We start from the raw sequence: 25,719 nt of genomic DNA on the forward strand, positions 1-25,719 counted from the left end.
CCAACCCCGGCCCGGCCTTGGCCCGCGGGCTCCCCCCGCTGCCAGAAAAGTGCATCTGCCGCAGCGTCCCTTGCCCGTCGAACCGTCTATCAGAAAACGCGTGCATCAAGAAAACACGCGTCGGCAAACAGGATCTCTGTCGGCAAATACCAAGAGCAGGGGGGCGAGGGAACGAGCCGAGGCGGAGCTGTGTTCCCAACCCACGTTCCCCAAAGGGCGCTGCTACTCCTGAGGGATCTGGTCCCTCAGCGTCAGCCCGGGCCCACGAGGCGGCAGCGGTGGTTCGGGGCTGTGCGGGATCACGGCTGTCATTAACCTCGACGCGGGGACACGGAGGGGCCGGGGCACGGCGGGGAAGAGGAGCGCTGCGCGGCACGGCGCTTCCAGCCCCAAAGCCCGCGTGGCGGGGGGCAGGTCGCGCTGACGGATGGCCACGAAGGCGGCCCGCAGCCGGGCCCGCTGACTCATTTTTGGCCGCCTGGGGAGGTGCAGCACCTCTCGCCTCCGCCACTCTGTTCCCTGGGGTTTTCCCTCTCCCATTGCTCGAGCAGGAGCTGAATTACCAAAAGCGCTCATCACGTGGCCCTGAGAGTGCAGACCCAGTTTCATTTACTGTAAGTGCACGGGCTCGAAAATACTCCGGTTTCCCGCAGAACAGAAGAGCTGCACACTGCCCGGAGACGCAGGAGGAAAGGGATCTGCACCACGTTTTGGATCCCCGCATCCCACTCACCTGAGGTGTTGCCCCGGGAGAAGAAGCCCACCGTGCCCGGCTCTCGCTCCGTGGGGCTGCCGGTGCCGACCCACTGCTGCGCTCCAGCATCCCCACGCATCTCCTGCTCCAGCCGGGGCCCTGCGGAGGGAACGCGCCTTCCTTAGCAGGATAGGATGCGGGATGCTGTGCGAAGAGGGCTGCCTTCACCAAGCAACTTTCAGCAACGAACACCACCCGGCCGGCGTGCCCCAGCGGTGCGAGCAGCGGGATGCTGCGATGGGATGGATGAGCAGCGCTGGAGGTTGGCTTCAATCTGGGAGGCGCGTGGATATAATGGGGGTGGTAAGATGCAGGGGACAGACTGCATCCCCGTCCCATCCTGCGCGGATCCGTCTCATCCTTCCCAAGCTCCTGCCCGGGGCTGGGAGCACGCAGGGTTTATAGGGAGGAGCGGGATGGGGCGGCTTTCCCACGGCCGCTGGCCAGCTACACCCATCGGGAAGCACGCGGGGTTTTTCTCATCAGAAAAAGCCTTTGCTATGGGAAACTGTGGGCCGGGACTGCCCAGCTGGGAGCGAGAGGCAGAAGTAGGGATGGGAACCGGGCAAAGGCTTTCGGCTTGTCAAATCCAGTGGGAAAACTCCCACGTGGGGTGAAGGCAGAGGCCCTAGGAAGCCCTGGGAAAGGTCTCGGTTCCGAGGGTTTGCAGCAAAACTTTGAGCGGGAGACGGGGACAGAGGCCCCGTGTGTCCCTGGGGTGGCAGAGATGGCCCCAGGAGCAGCTGGGGGGGTTGGAGCTGGGCTCCCACTGCCCCACGGTATTGCTTTTGGCAGCACCGTTCCCCCTCTTCCTCTCCTGCCTTATTTAAAGAGCGAGTCGTATTTTTTGCCATTCCGAATAAGACCTATTAAAACGCCAGGCGCGGAGGGGAAAAGTTGCTGAGATCGGACTTTGTAGGGATAAACTGATTTCTTAAAAAAAAAAAAAAGGACAAAAGAGGAAAAAAAAAAAAAAAAAGAAAAAAAGAAGAAACCCCACCCCCGTGCTACCTCCAGGCAGGAGGAGCCCAGCACGCCAGCACTTTGGGTGCATTTGCTGTTGGCCGTCAGCCCGCTGAGCTGTGCGCACTGCGGGGTTTGGCTCTCGGTGGCTGCAGGAACGTGCACTTGCTGCCCAAGTGGCTCCACGCCTTCTGCAGCACCCGAGAGGGGAAAAGGGAGCGAGAGAGATCGCTCCCTCCCTCCTAATGGCTTCAAGATGTGGCTGCCGGAGCCTAGTGCTGGAAGGGCCGTGCTGCTTTGTGGCCAGCCTGGCTGTGGGTCAAGGGGCAGAGGGAGAGCCCCGAGGTGAAGCTGGGAGCTGCTGCTGGCAGCGTCCTCGTGTGGCACCTTCTGTGCTCCAGTAGCACCCTGGAAGGGGGAGGTGCAAGAGGTCACCCCACTAGCATCACTCCTGCACCCCACGGGCAGCAGCAGGATGGAGCCCTGTGATGGAAGCAGCAGAGTGCCATGGGGCTGAGCCTCCCATCTCTTCCAGAACACAAGTTTGGGCCATTTCCATGGGGGTTATCACAAAAAGGTGACTTTTAGGGACGAAAGCGTGCTGCCCTTTGGGGCACAAGGAGGCAGAGCAGGGCGGCACGCTCGGCTGTGCGTGAGGGCTGGGCAATGCTCATCCTGGCCCCAGGAGCCTCCCACCCCCAAACATCGCAACAAAACCAGAAGAAAAAGCCTTGCTTTCGTCATGAGCTGCATGGAAAGAGCTGCTTTTCTGGCAGAGCTCCAGGAGCCGGTTAGGCAGAGAGCCCCGAGCCCTTACGCGGTGCAGGGGTGTGCTTCGCTTGGGAGCTTAATGAAGAGAGAGAGGTTTCAGCTAAGAGGAGAGCGTTGGGTTTTTGGTGGAGGGAAGAAATGAAACAGGGCCCCGAGAAGGGAATTTGGGGAAAGAGCAAAACCAAGAGAAGAAAACCCGGGGGAAAAAAATGAAATAAAACATGAGCGTGCACATCTGCCCTGCACGGTGGCCAAAATGCCAGCGGTGCCCAGTGTGCCAGCAGCTGCCTGCTCGCGGCACGCAAAGCAAGGTGCTCAGTCACAGCTAAACCATGAAAGAAAAACCACAGCGACCCAAAGCGCTTCTGAGTCACTCCCCGGCCGCGGCGCTGGGACATTCCTCCTGATCTCACCGGCACCCACGGGTGGGCCCGGAGCACGGTGGCACTTGGGGCATGGGCGCAGCGTGCTGGAGCAGGTGGCAATATCGGCGCTCCCTGCTCCTGCTGTTTTCCCTTCTCTCTCATTGAGTGATCCCCTGCTCCATTGAGTGATTCCCCCCTCTGCCACCGACACGCCGAGGAGGAGCGGGGTGGCAGTGGGGCCAGGCGGTGGTGCCGACAGAGGTCACTGTTGCCGAAGAACCGTCAGGGCAACGGCACGCCAGGCAAAAAGGGGAACTCTGGGGGAAGAAGGCATCGATTGGGCCGGGCAGGTTTTGAAAAGGAACCTGCTGCAGAGGGGATGGGCGCGGGGAGGCAGGAGGGGGAGAGCCGAGGGGGAAAGCTGTGCTCTAGGACACACATGTGATGGCACTGAGAGGCATCAAGGGTTGGGGACGCTGCGTTCTGCTCTGTTGCTGTGCAGGGATTCAGATGTGAGTAAAGCAAAGGCAGCCAGCACACAGCTGGTCAGAGCAGGGAACATCCCCTGTCATTGCCCAGAGCCCACGCACAAGAGCTGGTAGGTGCGCTGTAACCCCCCCCCCCCAGGTGTCAGCCCATGGCTCGAGGCAGCCCGGCTGTGGTCCTGGTCCTGCCAGATGCAGGAGACATTCAAGGGAAAAGCCCTGGCCACCCCAATGTGCTCCTCCACAATCACCTCCCCAACGTGCATCTCCACTGCACCCACCGAGCAGAGTGCTTGCAACTTCAACACACAGCATTCAAAACTATCTTCACCCCGTGCCGAGGGCAGAGCCCAGCCCAAGCAGCAAACAGCACCACGAGACCTGCACGCGTTGCAAAGACGCATCTTTGCAACTGAACTTGCAGCAGATATACCGTGCTCAAGTGCAATAGAAATGACCAGCAGACAAAGTAGCCGTGCTCAGCATTCTCAGCGTCACACAAAGGCAGCAAGCAGCACCTTACCCTGGGTGGCTGGCGGAGCGGGCAGCGCGACGAGCGCGGGCTGCGTGTGGCCGGGAGCGAGGCCGCTGTTCGTAACGGGCGCCAGAGCCGCCGAGCTGAAACTCCCCCGTTGCTCTGCCCAGATCATTGGTCCAGGTCGCGGCAGTGGCTGCTTTCAAATTCTGTTAAAGCTTAAAAAGGAAACAGGAAGCCTCTCGGCTTCGCACAGCTCACACACACGCACACCCACGCGCCCGCCTTCCTGCAGGCAGCTCCTGGCTGCGCTGCCAGCACCGCGCTGGACACGCCAATATCTGCACAGCACAGCTCCTTTCTCAGCTGAGCTCCCAAACACTAGCTTCGTGCTGGTGCCCAAATCCCAGCCAAAGCCTCCTCTGTCCCCTAGGACAGTGACAGTACCCTCCCACAAGCTCCTAACAGACTTTTGTAAGCCCAGAAGAGGACGTCAGCCTCCCCCAGACAGACGCGGTGCAGGAGCACATAAGGCAGAACCAAAACCAAGCAGCAGCTCCCAGAGCTTCACCTTCCCAAGTCAGCTAAGTCAGGCTGTGGAGTACAGGTTTCAAAACCACCTCGAGTTTTTTGCACAGCTTGGGCTTGGCACATTTACCCATTCGTGGACATTTGGCCCCTGGCCTGGTGGCTCAGGTAGAGGCCATCTGCCAGAGGACACAGCCAGAAGCCTGGGGTTTATTTAACACACACCAAAGGAGGTGCCTTTGGAATGGGGGGGATTTGTTGTTATAAAACTGAAACCCAAAACGTCTGTTTTCAATTGTCACTGAGGCGCTGTCAGGTGCTCCCCTCTCTCCCACTGGGGAGACAGGGACTCAGGACACATCTGATTTCCTCTGGCACACGCTGCTCCACCCAGCGACGCACTGTGTCAGGCTCATCTTCTTCTGCAGCCCCTGCTCTGACCCAGAGCCAGCAGCAGGAGCTGGAGGACAGGCAGCCTGGGTCACTGGCAGCAGCTCAACGGCAGCTGTTCTGAGTTTTTGTGCTTTGTCCATCACGTCAGTTAACCTCCCTTGGAACAGAACATTGACTTTGCTATGATGAGTGCCCAAAGAAGAGATGGGATTTGTCACGGACTCAACATGGCTAGAATGCAAGTCTCTGCTTCAGGACATCTTAAAGCCACTAAAACCTCAGTTACTACACAAGGGTTCTTCAGAAAAATTTTATACACTTTGTAAGTGTTCTTACACCTTTTGCTTTCTTCATAATCCCTCAGTTGTCTTCATCCATTTCTCCCCTCCCTAAGGCCCTCTGGCTCCCCTAAGCAAGGGTTTGGAGAAAGGGGATCAAGGTCACTGCAGGATGAGATCAAGCTTGAAATTTCAGAATATGCAAACCCAACAACTTGGCCCTGGCTGCTCTTCTAGTAGTAATCATTCAACCACCGGCTGCTTTTATTGGAGTAACTCCACCTGTTTCATGAAAAATTAAGTGCCTTGCCTGCCCAGAACAAATACAGAGCCAGCCGTGCTCCAAGTTCAGCGCACTGGGGAAATACATCAGGCAGCGTAGCAGAGATGAAGGAAACACAAACAAATGCCCAATTATTTAAATGGTCTGTAAGTAGTTTCAGTTCTTGCCCAGACATAACGTAACGTAGTGGAGGCAGGTGTTTTCTCAGCAGCAACTGACTAATTGCAGAACAAAGGTTACAAAAGAAGAGATGTAAACAGTGCAGTATTGAGTATATCGCAGACAAGTTGGAGCAAAATAGTCCAGACCCAAAGAAACCTTACAGAAGAGATCTACTGTAGCCTCTATGAGAGGAAAAAATGGCATGAATGAGACTGAAGGATCGTGTCAGTTCTTGAAAAGCGTACTTGGCAGGATGTGAGCAGCATGGCAGGTGGCTTGCTTTCTCTTCCAGCCTTAGCCCCAGGAGGAAAAGCAAGTTTGGCTTCTTCCAGGCTGCCCGTCTCCTGACATCCACAGTGCCTCACAGAAGCAGGTTAAGATGCATCGCAAGCAAAGAAGCTATAAAAACGAGGAAGTCATATGGTTCCCAGACAAGGTCTTCTCAGAACTCAGCACAAAGTATGTATTCGAAAACAATCTTTACTTATGAAAGTATATTTATTATTTGTTCACTTTTACACATTTTTTTTTATTATTATTCTTGTAACAATTTATATGCAACTCCCGGTCACAGTTATCACAACGAGGGGCAAGTCTGAAGTTTGTTGTTTGTGAAGTTCCAAAATGAAGTACGTTTTACCTGGATGTTTTTGAACAGCATGGAACAACACTGGCTCTGTCGCTCAGTAACCTCATGTAAAATGAGCACACCGCAGACTTCCCTGCCAGAACACTACAGCACCATGGACTGGGGATTTTTAAGCAACACAGGAGCGAGCCTTAGTAATGCACGAACCAGCACATTCCACTGCTTGAACTTCAACAGCATCTCAGAGAAGTTCGTGATTCCTAGAGAGATTACAGAAAGCAAGGAAACAATCACGTACTGATGTAACACTTGCTCAGGAATGGAACTATCAAAAGAGGAAAGGGTCAGTGTTCAGCGAGAGTTTCTGGAGACACACCGCTAATTTTGCTGCAATGCCTGTTAAAAAGCAAGTTTTTGTAACAGAATTTTAAGACATCTCAAATTTGATTAATATGGCACAAAATCCCAGAATGGAGGCTTGTAACAGACAAAGAGCACAAAAAACAGGGTTTCCATCAGGGCCTAAATAGGTAACTATGCACTTGACCAGAAGATACCCGAGATGAGACCCAGGAGCTTGTACTCACAGGGTGCCACGGTCTGTGCAGGAGTCCTGGACTGGGGGCTGTGGCCTTTGGCAACATTCCTTCCACCACTGAGGTGGTGACATTGATTACACACCCCTGAGCAAGCCACAGAGCTCCACAAATCAAATCGAAGCCCAGCTCTATTTCTTTTGCAGCCTGAGAAACCAAGCTGATCCTCAGGCAAGCAGAGGAGGACGGGTATCTTCCCAAGATGGGCTCAGGGAGGGCAGAAGAAAAGCTGCCTAAAGAAAGGGCCCAGAATTTCTCTGGATCTCAAATCAGATTACCACTAGAAATCTAAAAGAGAATGCGATTACTCTAACTAGGTACTTACAGGAAAGATTTAAGGACACTTAAGATACAGCTAGCCTAATGAAAGGAATGCTTACTCCTGCCACAGGCCACCACATCTGGTTCTGCTGCCTGTGAGAATATCATTTCCTTCAGGTCTGGAGAAAGCCAAGACTTTCATAGTGGATAATGCCAGCTTCTCTAGTCCCACATCAGGCCTTTAACCTCTACGCCCAGATTCAAGGCAATTAATAAAGAATAAAAATGATGTTAAGGCTTTCAGAGAAGCACAGTCACATAATTGACAGGATGCACTCCATTCAGCGTATGAGATTAAACCCAAATGCGTGTCCACCCAAGTTCAGTGTGTACCCCAGCCTTACCTTCCAGGCCTCCAGCTGCCAGCTGACCAGGCATTGGGACAGAGTGGTAAACAAGGAAGCAAGCCAGCATGTTCTGCTGGGATTCATCTTTAGGCTGCCTGCTTAAGTAGGCACGCAGGGCGACATCCCCTCCAGCTGCAATGTATAAGACACACTGATGAAATTTAGGGAGCATGCGATGGTGGAAGAAAAGGTGAGATGTAACAGCATTTCACCAGGAAGAGCCTGCTGATAAGCTTCCATCTCCCTAGAGGAGGTGGGCTAAGGGTTTTCTTAAAAAAAAAAAAAAAAAAAAAAACTTCTTCCTTCTGTTACTGCCAGCTTTTACCACTACACCTTGTTTTCTGCTGTGCTCATCCCTCACTCTTGCTCCAGAAGATTATATTAATGCAAAGCTAGGGAAGTATTTTCCCTAAGGTAGCATAAGATCTTCTGAGTTAGTAAAATCTTCCACACAGTGTGGCCATCATGCTTAATTCAGTGGATGCTTCACTCCAAACACACTAAACACGAAGAAAATGGAAGGCTGGTCGCCCCATCTTAGTTTTGGCACCACAACCATCCACGAGGAGATAACATTCATGCATACACAAACACAGAAGTACTCAAACAGAACAGAAAATCAATAATACAAATACTGTATTACTAGTTTCCTGCTAAAATGGGGGTATGTATCATACAATTTTGGAGCCTTTCCAATTGCAGTATCAGTAGGTGGTCAGAGAACACTTCAGCATTTGTATTTTTGGTGTTAATATTTGAGAGATTAAAGACTCAAGCAAACAAAAAAAAAGGAACAACTATTTTGAAGGCAGTAGCTGGAGCTTATCGATTGTACTCTGTCAGAGAAACAGATTACAATAACCCAGTCTTTCCCTGACAGACTTCCAGTGCCACGTTGAAGAAAGCCTAAGCAATAAGCTGGTAGGCAAGATACAAAAGAAACAGTTACAAAGGAGTCAAACATGAGCAGGACTTCAGTCACTGAATTGCAACCACAGTTGTAGGATTAAAGTCAGTTCTCTGTACCTTGAAGCCACTGATCCAGAGCCTTATCGATAGTGCACTTCATCACAGGCAGAAATTCAGAGTTCATGAAGAGTCCTCGGTTTGGATTCCTGCTTGTCCTCCCCTGGTGACACCTGGAGTTGAAGAACTCTAACACCAGCTTTATCTGCCCCAGCTCAAACGTCTCGGACATTTCTCCTCTTTCCAGTCTCCTCACAGCCTGGTAGAGGGGCACACAAAGAGACTGTGAGAATGTGAACTTAATGAAGAAAGAAAATGAAGCCTAAAAACCCCTCTCTCCAAGGGCTCCCCTTCTCAGCACCTACTTAGAAGGGCCATCAGCTAACCTTGTTGTGTAATTATAGTTTTTAAAGCCTTAGGCCATTTTCCAATTTGCTTTTAAGACCACCACTCTCTTCCTATAAGCTCACTGATGTACCCCCTGTTCTTTACTTCCCTAGAAGTGTATGCAATCATAGAATCATAGAATTAGCTAGGTTGGAAAAGACCTACAAGATCACCTAGTCCAACCACCCACCTAATAACATTCTTATGCCAAAACACAGTTTAAAGAGAACAGTAACAACTAAATACAGTATTTACTTCACCTGATCTATTGCTATGTACGTGGGCAGCATCTCTGGTTTTTCTTGGGTAACACACTCATAGAGAATTGAAGAGAAGAAATCCAGCATTTCCTGTTTCTGATAAAACACATGATTTACAAAGTGCACACGATAGGTACAATTAATTTCAGGTTCTTACACTGCTCCAGTTTCCTTCCATTAAAGTCAACCCATGCACTCATGTTCCATAAATTAACGATAGCTGGACAATGCTATGCAGCTTGCTTCCCTTCTCGTGATTATTAAAACTAGGCACAACGCAGTTGTATTTTACTTCCTCCCTTAGGTGAAGGAGTGCAGAGAAATATAGAGCCCCCTTCTGCAGTGACTCCACCTAAATGCTGCAGGACACAGCACAGGGCTCTCAGGATTTGTTCAGTGCATTCTGCAACGAACACAGCGCAACCTTTGGTGAATTCTGTAGCTTAACCAACTCTGAGGTTGCACAAACAACTAAAGAGTTCGCACTATCTTGCGCCTTCGCTCTACAAAGCACCCCTTAGAAAACTCCCAAAGGGCTGGATTTTGTTCCTCGCAGCTTAACAGACTTCTTCCCACCTTTGATTCATGAAAAAGGAAGCACGCTAGATCACATGTACACATCATACCTGGCCCATGTTCACAGTTGGTTTGCAGAAATACTCAGCAAACAATAACAGAGCAGGATCAGACGTGAAAGCTGAAATATCTTCAGGCTACAAAGCAAGATGAAATACACTCTTAAAATGAACTTGTTGGTTTCATCACACAAATGAAATGGCGATTTGTACCCCTCTTTTCCGTCCCCAGTACGTAAGTGAGAACACTACAACCTATGAGAAGTATATCATGGGTGAAATCTGTCCAAAATTTCTGTTGCAAATATACATTTGCACAGCTGCTGTTGGCCTAAGCTCACTGCATGCCCTGTGAAAGCCACCAGACGACTTCTCCCTCAAGCAAAACAAATGACTTCAACACTCATAACCTGGTGGCAGCGCTACCTGCTGGAAATAACACAGCCCAAACCTGCTGTGCTTCCCTCAGTCTTTCCAGAGGTGACATTCCCAGTTCCTCAAGCCTGTCACCTCAGAGGAGTGTCTGAGGACACCACTTTACCGCCAGATCTCTTTTTACCAAAGTTTTACCAGCTTCCATCTCTATGCGCCGTGTTGCCTGCATAAGGAAGTCTCCATGTTGCTCTGCATGAGCCAGAGAACTAGTGAGGCAGCGATACCTTGAACGACCGAGCTTCATTTCCATGAGTAATAGTCTGTGCTGAGAAACTGCGCCAGCCCATGGGGTCCTCCTTGTAGGAGAGCTGCCCAGCTCTCAGCTTCACGTATAAGACACCACCCTTTGAGAGAATTGATCTGAAATAACAACAGTGGTGCTTACTTTACACTGGCAGACGCACACAATGAGGTTGACCTGCAAAATAAACATGAACTCCACAGCTCGTATGTAATGTCCCCACTTATGCTTTGCCTTGATTATTTAAACTTGCATAAACAGTGTTGGTGTCTTCGAGGGTAAGGCTGCTATTAAATGGTGATGAAAACAGGGTAAGCCCTGCTAATACAAGGAATGTAACTTCCTGAAGAAAGTTTTTGTTAGACTTTTACAGGATGAGTCCAGCACCGTGGACAACCATGCAAGCTGGCACTCACAGCTTTAAAAGCATGCTGTGATGCGGAGCAAGTCCTTCCTCAATGTAAAATAAACAGAAAAAACTCAACACAACCCCTCTTCCCCATTCCTGACCAAGCCTACAAAGAAAAGCATGTAGAAGTTCAAAGTTACCCTACTACAAAGCAGCTGCATGTTTACCTGATTTAGAGTGTAGGCACTGGCATCTCTAAAACAACTAAGTTCTCCGTATTGGAAGTAACGGCTTAGCATAACAACACAGCAGCAATCTGCTTGTACTAAGACAGCAAAAAAAGATCTTTCACACATGCATTTACCTCCAAAACACTGTCAGCCAGGTCCTCGACATTGTAAAGGGTTGGGGACAAGACAATGCAACTGGTGTTGTGACAAGAGAGATGGCAGAGTCAAAGCATCTGGAGTCCCAGAGAGCAGACAGAGCCAAAGGCAGCAAGCTCCCCAGCCACCCGTGCTGCTTTCTGCTGTGGCAGTACTGGCAGGCTCTTTTTGGGCAAAGAAATGCTGAAGTGTGAGCAGTCTATAAGACTCTGCAGAAGGACAAAGCTGTGTCCTGCCAGCTCTGGTGCAGCAGATGAGTCAGGATGTGTCTGCTGATCTGGAGGACTCTGCACTCTGCATCAGTTCTGTTTGTTATCTCTAAAGGCACGGACCAACAGCCGCAGCATTGTAATGCTTAATTTAATCTCAATGGTGGCATTTAATGTAATTAGAACAATTATGGTGCTGATGAAAGACGCAGCTGGCTCCTTCTATACTACTCGGGGTGACAAGTTACACTGTAGGCTGCTAAAAGCACTAAGTGAGAATGATTTTACTCACAGATACTGTATTCCGGTAAGATTTCTGTTTTTCACAGTTGCCCAATGGAGAGTTTAAAAATGCAGCAAGCAGTACTTTGTATACTTCACGTAACATCAGAGAAATTGTATTTCACAAAGCGGTAACTGCTGGCTAATTACTGTATCAACAGCCTGGGAAACATGACATCACAACAACTCAAAACTAAACTAAAACCATGAGATTCAGATGGTTTCTGGTGCTGCTAAATCCCGCTACCAATATCTGTGGTTTTTACTATCAGGTTTTCCCCTGACCTGTTTTTGCATGAATTATTCTCATCAACAGGTGAAACCAACTACGCAGTTTCTCTCTTCACTTTAAAGCACTGTCAAATGCACAACAGCAAACTGATCAAAACCAGACTACTTTGCAAACCGTAGGTGTTACAAGTATGGGAGTTTGTTGGGTTTTTTTTTATTTTTTTTATTTTTATTTTGAAAAAATACTACAAAGTCATTATTCATTTAAGCATTAACAAATAGTACTTACTTGAGATGATTTGTTTCGTTGCTTAAATCTATTAGCAGTTCCCAGTACCGTGGTCCCTTCACTCTGATCTGTTGATGTAAGCATTTTTATTACTAGGTATAACCAGAACCCTAAAAGTAAGGGTTTTCTACATAAGCCTAAAGTTCTTTCTCTGCCCTTACGAGGGGAAATGACCTTTTATCATGACTCTGAAAACATGAAAGAGGGCCTATTTGTCTCTCCTGCAGTGAAGCTTTTGGCACAGGGAAATCCCTGCTGCATCAGGTCTTGAAAGTGTGACAGCTGAGACCAAAGAGAAGCATGTGCCACGAGACAGCACCTGCACTTCATAGTGACAACTGTCCTCAGAGCCACCGCTATAGGACAGCATTGTCCAGAGCCTGGCTAGTGTTGGACACGGGATCAAAGAAACTTCACCAAGTGTTCCTGCACCACGGGCAGCACAAAACTCAGGTGATTACATTCCCCATTAAACAGAGACTTCTTTTACCTGCTTCAGTAAGTGAAGCTCTGGAAGAAGCGTGGGTGCCATCATTTCCTCGGTGGTTTCTGCATACCACTGTGTGCCCTTCAAAATGCCATCAGGATTCACAAATTAGTAAAGCTCACTTTCATGTGAAAAGAAAGAAAATGTGCTTCTCACAACACAGTTGCAGAGGTCAGTCAGTTTCTGTTGCTGAACTCTGAGTAAATACATAGCTTAGCATTGCCTTTAACATTACAAGACATAAGCCTGAACTAGAGAGATACTTCTCATGGAAGCATCACCACACACGAGGCAAACTCAACTGAAATCCAAAAGCTTGAGAAGGAAACAATACTATGAATAGGGCTGTTGTTCTACAGCAAGGAACAGAACTTCAGCATCTTTGCCAGATCCACAGAGGATGCGCACTGCAACTCTTCTCCTCTGAAATCTCAGCAACCCTCTCTTTAGGTCTTTCTCAAGCACCACCCATCTCATGTTAATCTATATGAGAATAAACAGTGCAGTAAGCATCCTTCCCCAGAAGGCACATTGTCTAAAGAGAGTCACCAAGTTGCCAGTTTCAGCAGAATTAGAAGGCAGCTGTTAAACCCACAAACGGCTCCAACCCACCTCTGTGTTTTTGGAAGTTTTCTCTTTAGAAAGATGAGAACTATGACTCCAGGTCAGTTATTACACACTTGAACGCTTTGTGGTGCTTTTTATTTGTCCTGTATTTTCCTCTCAAGGTGTCATCAAAGCACATGTAACGCGTGAGTGGGCTGCACACAACCCTTCAATTATTTGCCTAAAGAACGGGGCTTATCTCCACCACAACTTGAAAACAAACCCAAGACTGCAGGCCACAACAATGAAAATAGCAGAGCTTTGGTATATCAGAGTTTTCAGCTGCCTCCCACACCTCCTCAAACGCCTTCACTTCTTACCTTGAATGTAACCTCTATCAGTGCATAACAAGGAGTGTTCGAGTCCACATCGACGGGTATTAAGAGCCTTGGATCTGCTGCCAGCACATACAAGTGCCGCAAAGCCTGAAGATGATACCTGTGTGTGGGAATAGGAAACTCAAGACATGCAGTACAGGCACAGAATAATCCCCAAATATTAAACTGCACACAGCTCAGTAACCACATACAGCTGCCAACTGATCCAAAGCAAAATCTGGAGTACCTTAGTAGGTTTCAAAGATTTCCCTACCGCGGCATGCTTCAGCTAACAAGACAGGACTTCATGAATTTTAACTAGAACAGATTAAGAATCATAAATGGACAGATCTTGCATGACTTTTTTTTTTTTGCTGAGCAAGCTGGAATGGACAAGTCATAGTAGCACAGGGTAGAGGCCAGAGAAAACCTGCTTGCATTTCTTCACTGATCAAAGATCAGAGCCATCACCTTATTTCTTGGGTTTTTTACGTTTCTGCAGGGGGAGAACCTCCAAAAAGTTAGCTATATGGTGCCTATATAAACATTCTAGAGGATTTCTCTATATAACCTCTATTGTAAGGAGATGATACAGCCTGAAAGTTAAGGAAATATGAACTTCAAGGAAACATGAACTATGCAAACCCTTACCTATTGTCTGTGCTGTGAACAGGGAAGTGAGGGTACAGAGCACAAAGAAGAGCAGCAATTGAAGAATTCGAAGTGCTCAGTGAGTATCTGTTGAAAAACGTTATCTATTAGTTTTAGTGCTAACAAACACTTGCCACTACCACAGACATTCAAAGGAAAGGGAAGGACAGTAGCAAAGTGCTAACAAGGAATTTACAAGTGTGTTCCCATTAAAGAAAGAAAAAGGAAATAGTACATTGCTCCAGCTTTTGCAGGAAAGGGGGAAAGAAGAAAAATGGCCTTGGGAAATGGCAAGTTACCTTCCTCCTCCCAGAAAGAGAAGCCCCAAAGCCATGTGGTGAGCCAGATGGAATCCGTAGTTCATCTCTCCGCCGGTCTTCTTGTGCATGAAACGGCAAAGCTGAAGAACTTTCAAGTTTCCAGAGCCAGCCACCACCATCGCAAGAGACAGCAGCAAGACGCTCAGGCACGTTTCGAGATTATAGTGACCTATCTTCATGTAGAACAGGGAAGGTGTCATTACACTTCTGTGGTCAAACACACACTTCTGATCTGTCTAATATGCTGCTCTCTACCCCAGAGTTTGAAAACCACACTCCACAGAAAGAGGGAGAGTGGAGAAGTCCTTATCAGTGATTCACAACCCTGCTACATTCTGTAATAAGACTGTAATACACACAAGTAGAAGGGGTAGTTTTCTTTGCAGTAAGGTTTCAGTGAGGGTAATCAAAGTAGAGAGAAAACTTGGAAAAACTTACTATAGAAGCTGTTGGTGCTGACAAACTTTTCAGGAAATCTGTTGCGTATTTGTCCTGGAAAGAAGAGAAAACCATCTAAATACAGGCACAAAGGATAAGCCATAGCTTCATGGATTCAAGGTGAAGAAACCCATCCTCTTACCAAGCAGTTAAACGCTGCCTTATTTTCTGAGCCAGCGAATCGAAATCCCAGTGACAAACATGCCCCAGCAATGATGTAGACATGAGCTTGCCTAATAAACATAAACAGGAATTGACTAAGTGTTTCTCTTTTTTATTGATCTGAGTATGCATCATAAGCTCTTTATAATAAAAGATAAAAGAAAAAAGACAGATCCTCTCTGTTATTACAGAAAACAGAGAATAAATTCCCCAAATACCAAGGGAAAGATTTGATACTATGTCTTTAAAAGTTCAGCTGCATTTTTTCAGAAGTAGAATTTGGCTTTGTAAAATATTCTTTTATCTGCATCTGATCTTTTATGAGTTACTTACATCAGTGTTTCTAAACTCAGGTCTTCAGATGAAGGCAGCTCTGTTGCATGAAGAGGTATACTGTTTTCTCTTATGATCTATAAAAAAAACATAAGAGATAAAAGAATAGAGGGGAACCTCTCTAAGCCCTTTAGCCATCAAGGGCTCATACGTGATACAAAACAGATCTGTTTCAAAGGAACACAAAAGCTAGCTTTTCTTCAACATGCTACTGCTCCACTGTATTACTGATCCAGAAAGCACACCTTTTAATGCTTGTGTACCTGGTTCCTTAGATACTTCTAAAACAATGGTATTACTAAGTCAGAAGAGTGATAGTGTTCTATGTATTCAAATATCAGAAAACAGAACAGGAAGAGACCTCAAGAGGCCAGGGAGCTCATCTCCATCCTGTATTTCTTAAAGACTGGGAGATATCACCTATTTGCTCTTAAAAATTCCACGTAACATATCCTGGAATATGATTGATCCTCCTGTTGAAAAGTTTTGCACCTAGCCTGTCTGGTTCTAGTGGAGGAAAGTTTAACCCCTTTCTTCCTCTAGCATCATTGCCTTGAAGAGTTCCATCCCATCATGCTAAAGGGGATGTGAGCCCCCAGGGCTCCCGTAACAGTCGAAGAATCCTGTGTAACCATCATCTCTATCACATGAACAAACTTAAAATGCAATTTGATTATACACCTTGGTCAAAAACACCTGACAAACCTCAGAGGGTCGGAAGCCTAGCAGTCTTTGGTCCAAGCCCATGCTCAAAGAAAAGCCATCTTCAAAGCTAGATCGGACTTGCTCAGGTTACGTTAACAAATTTTGCTTTGAATAATCTCAAAGATAGAGGTCCCAGGCTTTTCTTCTGATGTCAGATCACTCCCCCTGCAAACATTATTTCCTTACAAAATAACAGAAATTCCGACATCGCAATTTGTGTCTGTTACATTCATCTTTTCTGCCTCTCTTCTCTGACCTTAGCGTGATAAGAACAGTTTTAACTGTTAGCCCAGCCCACAGTTTCTCTTCTATCAAATTAGATCTCCCATTTCAAGGAAATGCAGCAAATTAACATACATTTTATTGCACAGCTCATGTAACTGAGGAAAGGTTCACACGCACAAGTCAGCAAGATGTAAAATTGGAAGCATAAATACCTACTTGAGGCACATTGCTATCGACCCACTCAGAACTGGGCATGATGTCATCCCACAAAATCAGGCACCGAGCTAAGGTCTAAGAAAGTGATAAAGCCAAAAGGTAAGGAAGAAAAAAAAATACATCAATGTTAGTTTTTAATGTATTACATGCATCCAGAAATGCAGCTGCCCATTAGCAGCTCCATTGCTGTTTCTTAAGTTTCATATCAGAAATGGCAAAATAGCTTTTATTTCAGTGAGATTAAAATTCTGCTTGGAAGAACCACTGAATAAATTCTTGTTAAGTCTGTATCTTTAGCTGGTAAATTGACATGAAAGCACATTATCTGCTTATACAGATGCTGAAGCCTAACTTTTTTTCAACATGTGAAATTAATTTGGGAAGAGCTACAAAACATTTAATTTACTCTGCTTGAGATGTATCCTTCAAGTGTTTCTCACCAAATTCTTTGTCTTTCCAGCACAGTGTGAAAAGCAAGCAGACACTGTTTGAAGGTATGACTCTATCTGACAAGTAACAGAGCAGCTATCTATAGAAAGAGTTCTGCACGACAGGCATATGGACTTTATTAATATAAAAAATAAGTATTTTTAGTATCAGTAAATAGACTGAGAAATGAAACAAAAGAAAAATCTTACTCTCAATAAAAGGAACTCTGGTTTTACAAAGTCCAGCAAGTACATGGTATCTGGTGCTTGAAGCCAGTCAGCAATGGATCTGTGGAGCACAGTAAAGGAACACTGTTTCCAGATCATATTACAGTGACACACAAACCTGAGTGAGCCACACGAGGCAAAGCCAACACCACGGCAGTTTGAACTCCCATCACAGGATACAGCAAAGTGCTTGGGTACCACCAGTGTTAATACCTGTTATTAGTCTTTAGGTAGATCATAGCAAAGGCGAGTGTGGCACCTGGACAAGTAACATCCACATTTATTGTGTCTCCTTCCTGTGAAAAAACAAGTGCATACTTTCAGACTAGTTGACTAGGAAAGTAACAGCCCACAGTGATGTGAGTAAGGATTGAAGGTCACTTCATTCACCAAGATACAGGCTTCTGTAGACTTCTAAGCTAATACTATTCTCTCCTTAAACAAGCAAAGAACATCAACACATACCTTAATTTGGTAACTGGGAGACTTGTGCTTCTCTCTGTGCATTCCTGCTTGGAACCGCCTGTGACCCCCAACCATGTACTGGTAAAGCTGCTCAGGAACGTTGAGGTCTGACATACCTATCAGATTACTGCCATGCTAAAGAATAAAGAGAAGAAATAATAGACAATTGTGTCCTTATTATAACAAAAAGATCATTTGGCCAAGGGAGGGTTCAAAAATGAAATCGTTCTCATTAGCCCTGCCCCAATATATAGTGACACTTCTACTAATTGCAGCTGGAGTGAAAAGAGGCACTTACTCCTAAGCACACCATGCCCAAGGCTAGCCCAGATGCCAGTGAATAGGACTCCCTGTCTGTGCAGTACTCCATTTCTGGTCCAGGTGGACGTCCTGAAAAAAAACAGTTACATATACCTTGAAGATCACTGAGCGTATACATTGTCAGCAGAGTTCAAAAGCTGTCACTTTTAGAAGACTACACATCAGATTACCAGACACAACAGATAATTTCATCTTAAAATGTATCCCATTCTCTATTTAGTAAACTGCAGTCTCTTTTAACTGAAGTTGCACATAGACATGAACAAGACCTTTACCATTGGAAATAAAATCAGAACTACACAGAGAACAAGGACAATTCAGATCAGAACTTTACTACTCAGAATCATCTCTCAAAGGAAAACCTTGAGCAACAAAATTGGGAACAGGAGAATTTATAAGATGATAACTGCACTTCCACCAATGTAGCTAGTCAGAAAGCCTGCCCTTGCAAGAGGCAAGTGTTTTTACCATCAAGTGCCTCAACCTATGTCTATGGTGACAGCTACCTCATGGACGGAGGTGAGAAATAACAGGCATCTTGGAAAGTACCAGATCTGCATGAGTGCTGTTGAGTCAGAATTTCTGCAGGAATCTACAACATCTGGGTTAGCAGGAATATGAAATTAAGGCAGTCCTTCTATCAAACAGCTGGCAACCCCAGAAGCCCCAGATCAGTTCTACTCAGCCAAAGTTTCCAGATGCAATAAGTATGTAGGTCCAGCACCAATGATTCTGCATTTCCTCCGCTAAATTCTGTGAGTGTTCTCTACTTTACAAACACAGTTCACAAGAACTTCTGCTCCTCTGAAAGCAAAAGATGATGTTTGGGAAACGTGAGATGCCTACTGCAGTGGCAATCTCTCAAGACATTCAGGTCCTCCCTGATGCATTGCAGAAATCATGCACACGTTGTGACACTCCCAGCCATCACCTTGTTTTTACAGCATTAGCACCCACCTATTTCAGCCAGCAGAACCTCAGCTGTGTGCCTGTGGGCAGTGCCCTGATAGACAAGGCCTATTCCTATCACAGCAGCCACCTGCACATTGTGGGGGACATCCAGCTCTGTTGAAGTTGGTGGGAGCAGGGCAGGTATGTGGATACTCAGAAGTCGTGTAATAGCCATATCCATCGTGCCCAGCTTGGCAGCAGAAACACCAAGCAACAGCCCAATACTTGTCATCTCATGGCCCTGAGAAAGGAAGCACATCAGCAATGAAGGAGAGTGGGTACATTCAGAAGAGAAAGGTGCCTGCCCCAGTACCAAAGACAAGTCTTACATTCTCCAATATACGCAGCTGCTAAAGCTCTGCAGCCAGCTCTTTAGGAAAATGAACACTAGCTGTTATGGGTGTAACTGTATTTCCCAAGTTTATGATCTTGCTACAGAAGTAAACTTCAATCTAAATCAAAATTCTTACACGATGAATTGATAAAGATGGTTATAATGTAGATACTTACTTCCTTGTACTCCTAGCAAACAGGATGTTTTAAAAACAAAACCTGAAGTTTTTGCTTTACATCCCTGGTAATTCATTATCTATCCCTCTTCCCACTCGAGCCACATGTAACATTTATTCTTAAGCTTTAAAGGAAATAGATACACACAACTTCAGACAATTTAAGGTGAAATTTCCAGAGCATATGTGGTGTTCAAGCCTTTTAATACTAAGTTCATAAAATCTCAAGTCCCTGGCACTGTAATGCTCAAATATGAACAAAAACTTTTTCACAGGGATTGAGCAGAGGTACTTCAGAGCATTTACCACTCTTGATGAGCTGTCCATCATCACAATGTGGAAAGGTTTAGTGACAAAACCACTGAAAAACTTTTTCTATTTTAAAAGTCTTGCACTACTAAGATTAACAAAGCAGTTCTGATTTTTGCCCACACCAGGAAACTTCCAATTTCAGTTCTTAAAGAAATACGCTTTCTTTTTTTTAAACTCGTTTTGTTTACAGAAATCAGCTCTCAGAAGTATTTCTCTCTGTTGCTTGTGAAAGAAGGCCTCACCTTTGTTAAGTAGTCATGTATATTGAGCGTGGCAAGTTTTGTGAGATGCCCACTGAGACCTAGAGCCATGAGGAAGCCGGCGTACTCATTTGCTTGTTCAGCATTCTTAGGCTTGTTATAGATAATCCAAGAAGAGTCTATCCGTGAAGCAGGTGCTATCTTCAACCCAGCAGCTACCCCATTGTGAAAGCTAGCCCAGCAAGCCATGTTAGGAGGCACGTCGATGTTCCCACTGTTCAGATCAACGGTAGAGTTCCTAGGAGGAGCACGGCCTGCCCGTGACAGAATCATTAAAAGCAATTAGGTGAATCCAAACCCCTTCAGAACCTGCTCTGAACTTCAGCAGGGCACCAAGTGAACACTGGCAGGGTGAAAGTCATACTTCAAATCTAAAGAATCTTGGATATCTTCAGGCACATCAGATGACGAGCACAGTACACTAGATAAAAAGCAATGAGGACTCGCAGTATCTGCTTTCTGTATGACTGCAATACTGGACAGTGGCACATCCTTGGGCAACTTCACCATTCTCTGCCTGTCAGAATGTATCTGATATAAGGTCTGCATTAGGAAATAATGTTGGTCTTGACCATTTCAGGAGAAAACACTAGCAAGCAGCAAAAAGTGCTATTTCTTCCCAAAGCCCACTTACACTATGGAAGAAAGACACGGAAGGTGCTCTAAGATTGCAAGAGGTTCAAAAAACAATGGGCTAAAAACTAAGAAATTACATCATGTTCTGTTAAATACTGAATTTCTTCACAAGAAAGCACCGGGCAACATACCAGTTAGATTCAGCTTAGGAATGGGCAGCTGCTCAGCTGGAATAGGATGGTAGGAGAACAAAGTAAACATTCCTCGTCCAACAGGCAGTGCCATGGTTCGCTGGCACAGCTGTAACAACCTGTTGGGGAAACCAAAGCAAAACCCATTGCTTAATATATTCCAAACATATGAAATAAAGTGAGACTACACAGAACAGGCACTGGTTGGCCAGCTTTTTTTTTTTTTCCTGTCTCAAACAGTATTGTTCCCCCCCTTTTTTTTTTTAGTAGGTTAAACTTATGAACCAAAATCTTCGATCCTTAATCTCAAACATTTTTTAGCTGATATCATGTTGAAATTTGCCTGTTTTTCACTTTATGCTAGGTGCTAATTAAACAAACCCACGCTACAATTTAGCAGCATAGCAGAACGCAAGGTGAAAGGAGAAAGCAAAACAAAGTTAATTGCTGTGTGATCCTGCTATGACTAGTGATCGCATTTAGTAATAACAGCATACAGAATTAATAGTGTACTTCCAGGAATACTGACCACAATTCTCTATGATTTACTCTGGAAACACTTTCTAGAATTGTTAGATTACTCAGCTTGTAAGGTCAGACAATAATTTGATGCATTCCTTTAGTTTTCTACTTCTGTAGAGTGTTTAGCATGTTAACAATGTTCTGAAGTTTCTGGATTTCCCCTCACTCTTTTTTTCTTTCCCCAAAGACGACACTTTTAAAACCCCCAAAATAACTGAATAAAGAAGCAGAACAGGGAGGTGAGTGACTGGGCAAAGTATAACTCCAATAAAAGCTTTCAAGAGAGGGCTGAGGCAGTGACCTTGCTTTCTGTAGAATTAACTAGGTCCCCTGACTTAAGTCTTACTTAGACCAGAATGAAGGGCTCTCCAGTTTTATACAGGAGCTAGACAATGCTTTATTCTCTACAGACACATGTTCCTCACAAAGTAGGTCCTGCTTTTATTCAATACCAATTCAAACCCTAAACTCCACATGGGGTTCAAACTAACAGACTTTGCCATGTGCTGCACCAATCCCAAAAGCTGTCCAATACAACGCAACGCAGTTTTGATGCATACTGAACTTCAACACTTCAATTACAAAATACAACCCTCTCCTGTGTGTCCCTCGCTCAGGTCTGCCTACTTCAGTGTTCCGCTCAGATAGAAATACACCACACAGTTAGATTAGACATACTTAAGTCAAGAATATCCATTTTTCACCTAAGTGAAAGCCTGCTAGAAACAGAACTCTTTACCGGTTTTCTTTTTCTTCTATGAAATCATGGTCACTAGCTTCTGGCATCTGCACTACATTGACACGTACAGGACGGGCACTCTGAAGGAGCCTGCGTACTTCCTGCACTCTCAAATCCTTGCTCCATATTAGTGACATGACTTCATCATTCATGTTGTTCATGCCATCCTCATCCTCCTCCGATTCAGCTCCAGAAGGACTATCAGAGGACAGCACTGGGCCCACAGACTGCAAGGGAAAGGGAAAAGAAGTCATTTTCAGTAGTGCACACACGTTGCTAACTATCAGAAGGCATCAAATCTAGAACTAGAAAAAGAACTAGATCAAAACTAAATCTAACATAGGCTCTCCTAAGGCACACGACACCAGGAGTGCAAGCAGATTAACAGCTGATGAATGAAAACTAATTTCTTCTGATAAATATGCACTAAATCTCAATACATAACTGCACCACCCATATAGCCAGCGTCCGTTTTGAAACAGGAAACTCCACCCTGCCCTCCTGAGAAATGACAAACAATTTGGTTTTTGAAGATCACTATCCTTTTAAGGTAACATATATTCGAGGCATTGTTGTAAAGTGATAAAATCAGGTTTATCATCATTTTAAGATTCAGCACTGTTAGAGTTAGGAGAAGTTAACCAGCAGAAAATAAAACACATTTTAATTAATGGTGCTATATCAGATTTGAATATATCGTTTTATCTTTGTTCTACATGATTAAAACATTTAACTTTTCTGAAATGGAATTAGATGTCCCTGTTAAAAAAATCCAAGTAATTTTAATAACACTTCCAAAACCAAGACAGTTAAAATTATCTTGACCAAGGTGTACCTGAGAATAAAAGACTCTTTTCCTGACTTCTGAAGAGTCGCACAATCTCTCTGCTATTATTTATGCATGGCATTAGTCAGCTTTCACATAGAGTTTTGGATTCCAGTGTCCTCAACAAGAGACACTTAAGCAAGCTCTAACTCCAAGAGATGCTACTAATTCCCACTATCAGAAGAAAACGTTTAAAAGAAAAACAATCAAAGACACATTTTTTCAGTTTTCTTCAGGATAAAAATAACTAAGCCCTTTCTCACAAAAAGGAGAGAAATACAAGAAGCAGACCTCAGAAAGCAATCCAGATCTTCCAGTGAAAAGGGATACCCACAGCTATGCCAACTCAGGGAGCAGCTAGACTGAAAAATTCCTGCTTTCTTCTCCCTGGGCCACTGTTGTTACGATGGCAGAGGCTCTGGGTAGAGTACCAGAAAGGTAGTACCGAAAAATTTTGGAAAGGAAGACTTACAGACAATCAAATTGCTCTGTAGGCAAAACTTTTGAATACAATGCAATGCTGAAATGAAGTTCAAGATCTGTTTTATTGAGTTTCCCAGCTATGCATGTCCTCTTCCTGGGCCAGATGCTGGCTTTTATACTGAAACCCTCATATGCAAGCAAATCCTGTATTGCCTTCAGTCTTGAATTCTGTACCTTCCACACGTCATTAACCTACATCCCCTGAGCACCAGCAGATGGTGGAAAAATTTCTGCACAGAGTGCTGTGTCCAACATTCAATATCATGAAATCCATTTGTGCCCGTACTCACAGATTTACTCTTTAGCATGTTGCCTTCACATGCCTGTTTGGACAGATCCTGGCGCCCAATCAAGACACAAACTGCTTCTGGCCAGTCTGAGGCAGGCTGCTCTCGGCAATAATATATTGCATCTCTGATAGGAAGAGCCACACCAAAGGGGAGAGTCTCCAGATCTCTCAAGGTGAAATCTTAAAGTTAACGAGCAGGGAAAAAAAAACAAACAACTGTTAACCAAAACTCGATATCATGCTTTTCATACTATGCAATTCTGAGACTTATTTATGACTGTTACCATCTCACACAAAGATAAAAGTTGTTTATACCAATATCAGTCAACCAAATAATTAGCTTCTCGGCAAGGCTGGAAATAGATGTGCTGTGTCCAAAACTGCATCTGTAAAATAATGGAAAATAAAGGAGAAGCCAATAAAACCTAATCAAAAACTCCACAGAAAGGCAAGTAGTCAGAATTTAAAATATTGAAAAACATACCGATTGTCATCCTGTTCTATTTGTTGCTTTTGTTGCCCTAGAAAAGACAAGGCTGTATTACCCCCTTGTTTCCCAAGCAAAAGGACAGCACACAACAAACAAGACACTAGGAGATAGTACAACGGCATCAAAGCATCATTACCTGATGTAATTTTGTACAAATAAGGGGAAGCTTCATTAGATACAGCACTCTCATCCCCCAGTATGTACAGAGCCACACTCTGGATAGGAAAGAGACACCATAATACAGAGTCACTTTGTTTGCAGCTATTACCAGTCTGCCTATCAAAACAAGCAGACGGTAACTTCAGTAACTTAAACAGTGGGATGCATTTAGTACAAAAACAACATGAAGTAAAAGTAGATTCAGACAACTGAAGCCAGTAAATTTTCCACGTTTTAGGTTTCTAGACTCACATTTGAAAATACAAACCTTGCAACAACTGAATTTCCTCTAATAATTGTTTCGAAGGTAAAAAGAAAAAAGCTTTCAAAACAGAAAAACATGTTTCTAATCATCTTTCCCATCTTAATCATGCTTCATTGAATTTCTCTTGGAAAACAACATTTTCCACAAACATATTTAGTTTGGTTTCCTCCGCTTCTTGATTATTGGGTACTTTGTGAAGTACCTGAGCGAAGAGCATCCATTTCAGGTAGAAAAATCAGTGATCCATCACTGTTTCCTTCCGAATACTACCACACAAGCTGGCAAGCCAAAGGCAAAATCACATCCAAGCAAAAACATGCCATGATTTTCCCAAATACTTTCTTACAAGCTGCATCACCAACATGCCAGCTCTGACTTCCGCACAGAGAAGACAGAGTCTTCTGCACAGGCAGACAGAGTTGGGGACAGACGAGTGACAGCCTGAATGAAAGGTTCCATTGCCCTTCAGAGCTTGAGGGTAGGATAAATTGTAAGTGAAAGCATCAGCACTTTAACAGGTTTCAGTGCTGCTGCTTCAACCTCCCATGCTTTGAAGCAGAGGACAGGCTGACTCATGGCAGTTCCAATGGAAGACTCTGCAACTACTCTTGGACAGCTGGGTCACAACAGGGCCTTGTCGCTCTGTTCTTCTCTTCAGCTCAACATTTCTGCTCCAAATCCTGCACTGACAGGTTTTCTCCACAAACACTTCACGAAGAAGCTAACAAGGCTGACCAGAAGATAACATCAGCACTAATAACTACTCATGCAGTTAAATATTTATGTTGATACGTGCCCAAGAGAAAAGCCAGGAAATTCTCACTCACGAAATACAGTTAACTGAGTTACATTATTACTTTGCACATGCCACTACTGCAAACCACAAAAAACCAAAAACATGAGCAGCGAAGCATAGGCCATTTACCCTGCACTCATACGCTCTTCTTCCCAGCCTCAAGTACCTCCTCCCACCTGCTAAAACCCCTCTAGATCCTTCAGTAATACTCAAGCTGTGATAAAAGATAGGACTTGCAGAGATTTCTCTCTGCTAAATGTCTGTTATTCCCCCCAGAAAGAGGCTGACACCACTATATCACAGGGATACCAAGAGAATTCCATGCAAACAACTGAGTCCTGCTTAGAACAGCAACACTTGGAGATGCTTAAATGTCCAAACAGTACAGCTACAGCCGTGCTCCTCAGCAGTCATTCATCATAGGCTCAATACTGCTCCAGCATGCTCCCACACACTACGACTCAACTTTTCATTATTTGACCTCCTACTGAGGGCACCTCACCCTCAGGAAACTAAGCAGCTAGAACAA

At 45.2% G+C, this 25,719-nt stretch overlaps 1 protein-coding gene across 6 annotated transcripts in view; it reads right to left on the bottom strand.

The window, feature by feature from the left end:
• ANAPC1 (anaphase promoting complex subunit 1) overlaps positions 5,937-25,719 on the bottom strand; it is a 34,460-nt gene continuing 14,677 nt past the window's right edge. For 4 of the 6 annotated variants that reach the window (XM_021391043.1, XM_021391042.1, XM_021391047.1 and 1 more), the window contains 27 exons: positions 24,107-24,185; positions 23,965-24,001; positions 23,796-23,866; positions 23,482-23,660; positions 21,883-22,109; positions 20,622-20,740; positions 19,837-20,108; positions 18,780-19,014; positions 17,800-17,891; positions 17,502-17,636; positions 17,250-17,332; positions 17,019-17,097; positions 16,381-16,455; positions 15,235-15,311; positions 14,882-14,972; positions 14,740-14,793; positions 14,281-14,474; positions 13,982-14,068; positions 13,334-13,451; positions 12,411-12,488; positions 11,921-11,988; positions 10,158-10,293; positions 9,550-9,636; positions 8,924-9,019; positions 8,337-8,535; positions 7,308-7,442; positions 5,937-6,306 (listed from right to left, as the gene is read on the bottom strand). In XM_021391043.1, the coding sequence (XP_021246718.1) occupies positions 6,191-6,306; positions 7,308-7,442; positions 8,337-8,535; positions 8,924-9,019; positions 9,550-9,636; positions 10,158-10,293; positions 11,921-11,988; positions 12,411-12,488; positions 13,334-13,451; positions 13,982-14,068; positions 14,281-14,474; positions 14,740-14,793; positions 14,882-14,972; positions 15,235-15,311; positions 16,381-16,455; positions 17,019-17,097; positions 17,250-17,332; positions 17,502-17,636; positions 17,800-17,891; positions 18,780-19,014; positions 19,837-20,108; positions 20,622-20,740; positions 21,883-22,109; positions 23,482-23,660; positions 23,796-23,866; positions 23,965-24,001; positions 24,107-24,185 (3,219 nt within the window). In that variant the 3' untranslated portion in view covers positions 5,937-6,190. Of the gene's footprint in view, positions 6,307-7,307; positions 7,443-8,336; positions 8,536-8,923; positions 9,020-9,549; positions 9,637-10,150; positions 10,352-11,920; positions 11,989-12,410; positions 12,489-13,333; positions 13,452-13,981; positions 14,069-14,280; positions 14,475-14,739; positions 14,794-14,881; positions 14,973-15,234; positions 15,312-16,380; positions 16,456-17,018; positions 17,098-17,249; positions 17,333-17,501; positions 17,637-17,799; positions 17,892-18,779; positions 19,015-19,836; positions 20,109-20,621; positions 20,741-21,882; positions 22,110-23,481; positions 23,661-23,795; positions 23,867-23,964; positions 24,002-24,106; positions 24,186-25,719 lie in introns of those variants that run through there. The other 2 variants (XM_021391044.1, XM_021391048.1) reach the window with 2 other exon arrangements.

This window comes from Numida meleagris, chromosome 3 (genome assembly GCF_002078875.1).
Source record: "Numida meleagris isolate 19003 breed g44 Domestic line chromosome 3, NumMel1.0, whole genome shotgun sequence".
Classification (NCBI taxonomy): domain Eukaryota; kingdom Metazoa; phylum Chordata; class Aves; order Galliformes; family Numididae; genus Numida; species Numida meleagris.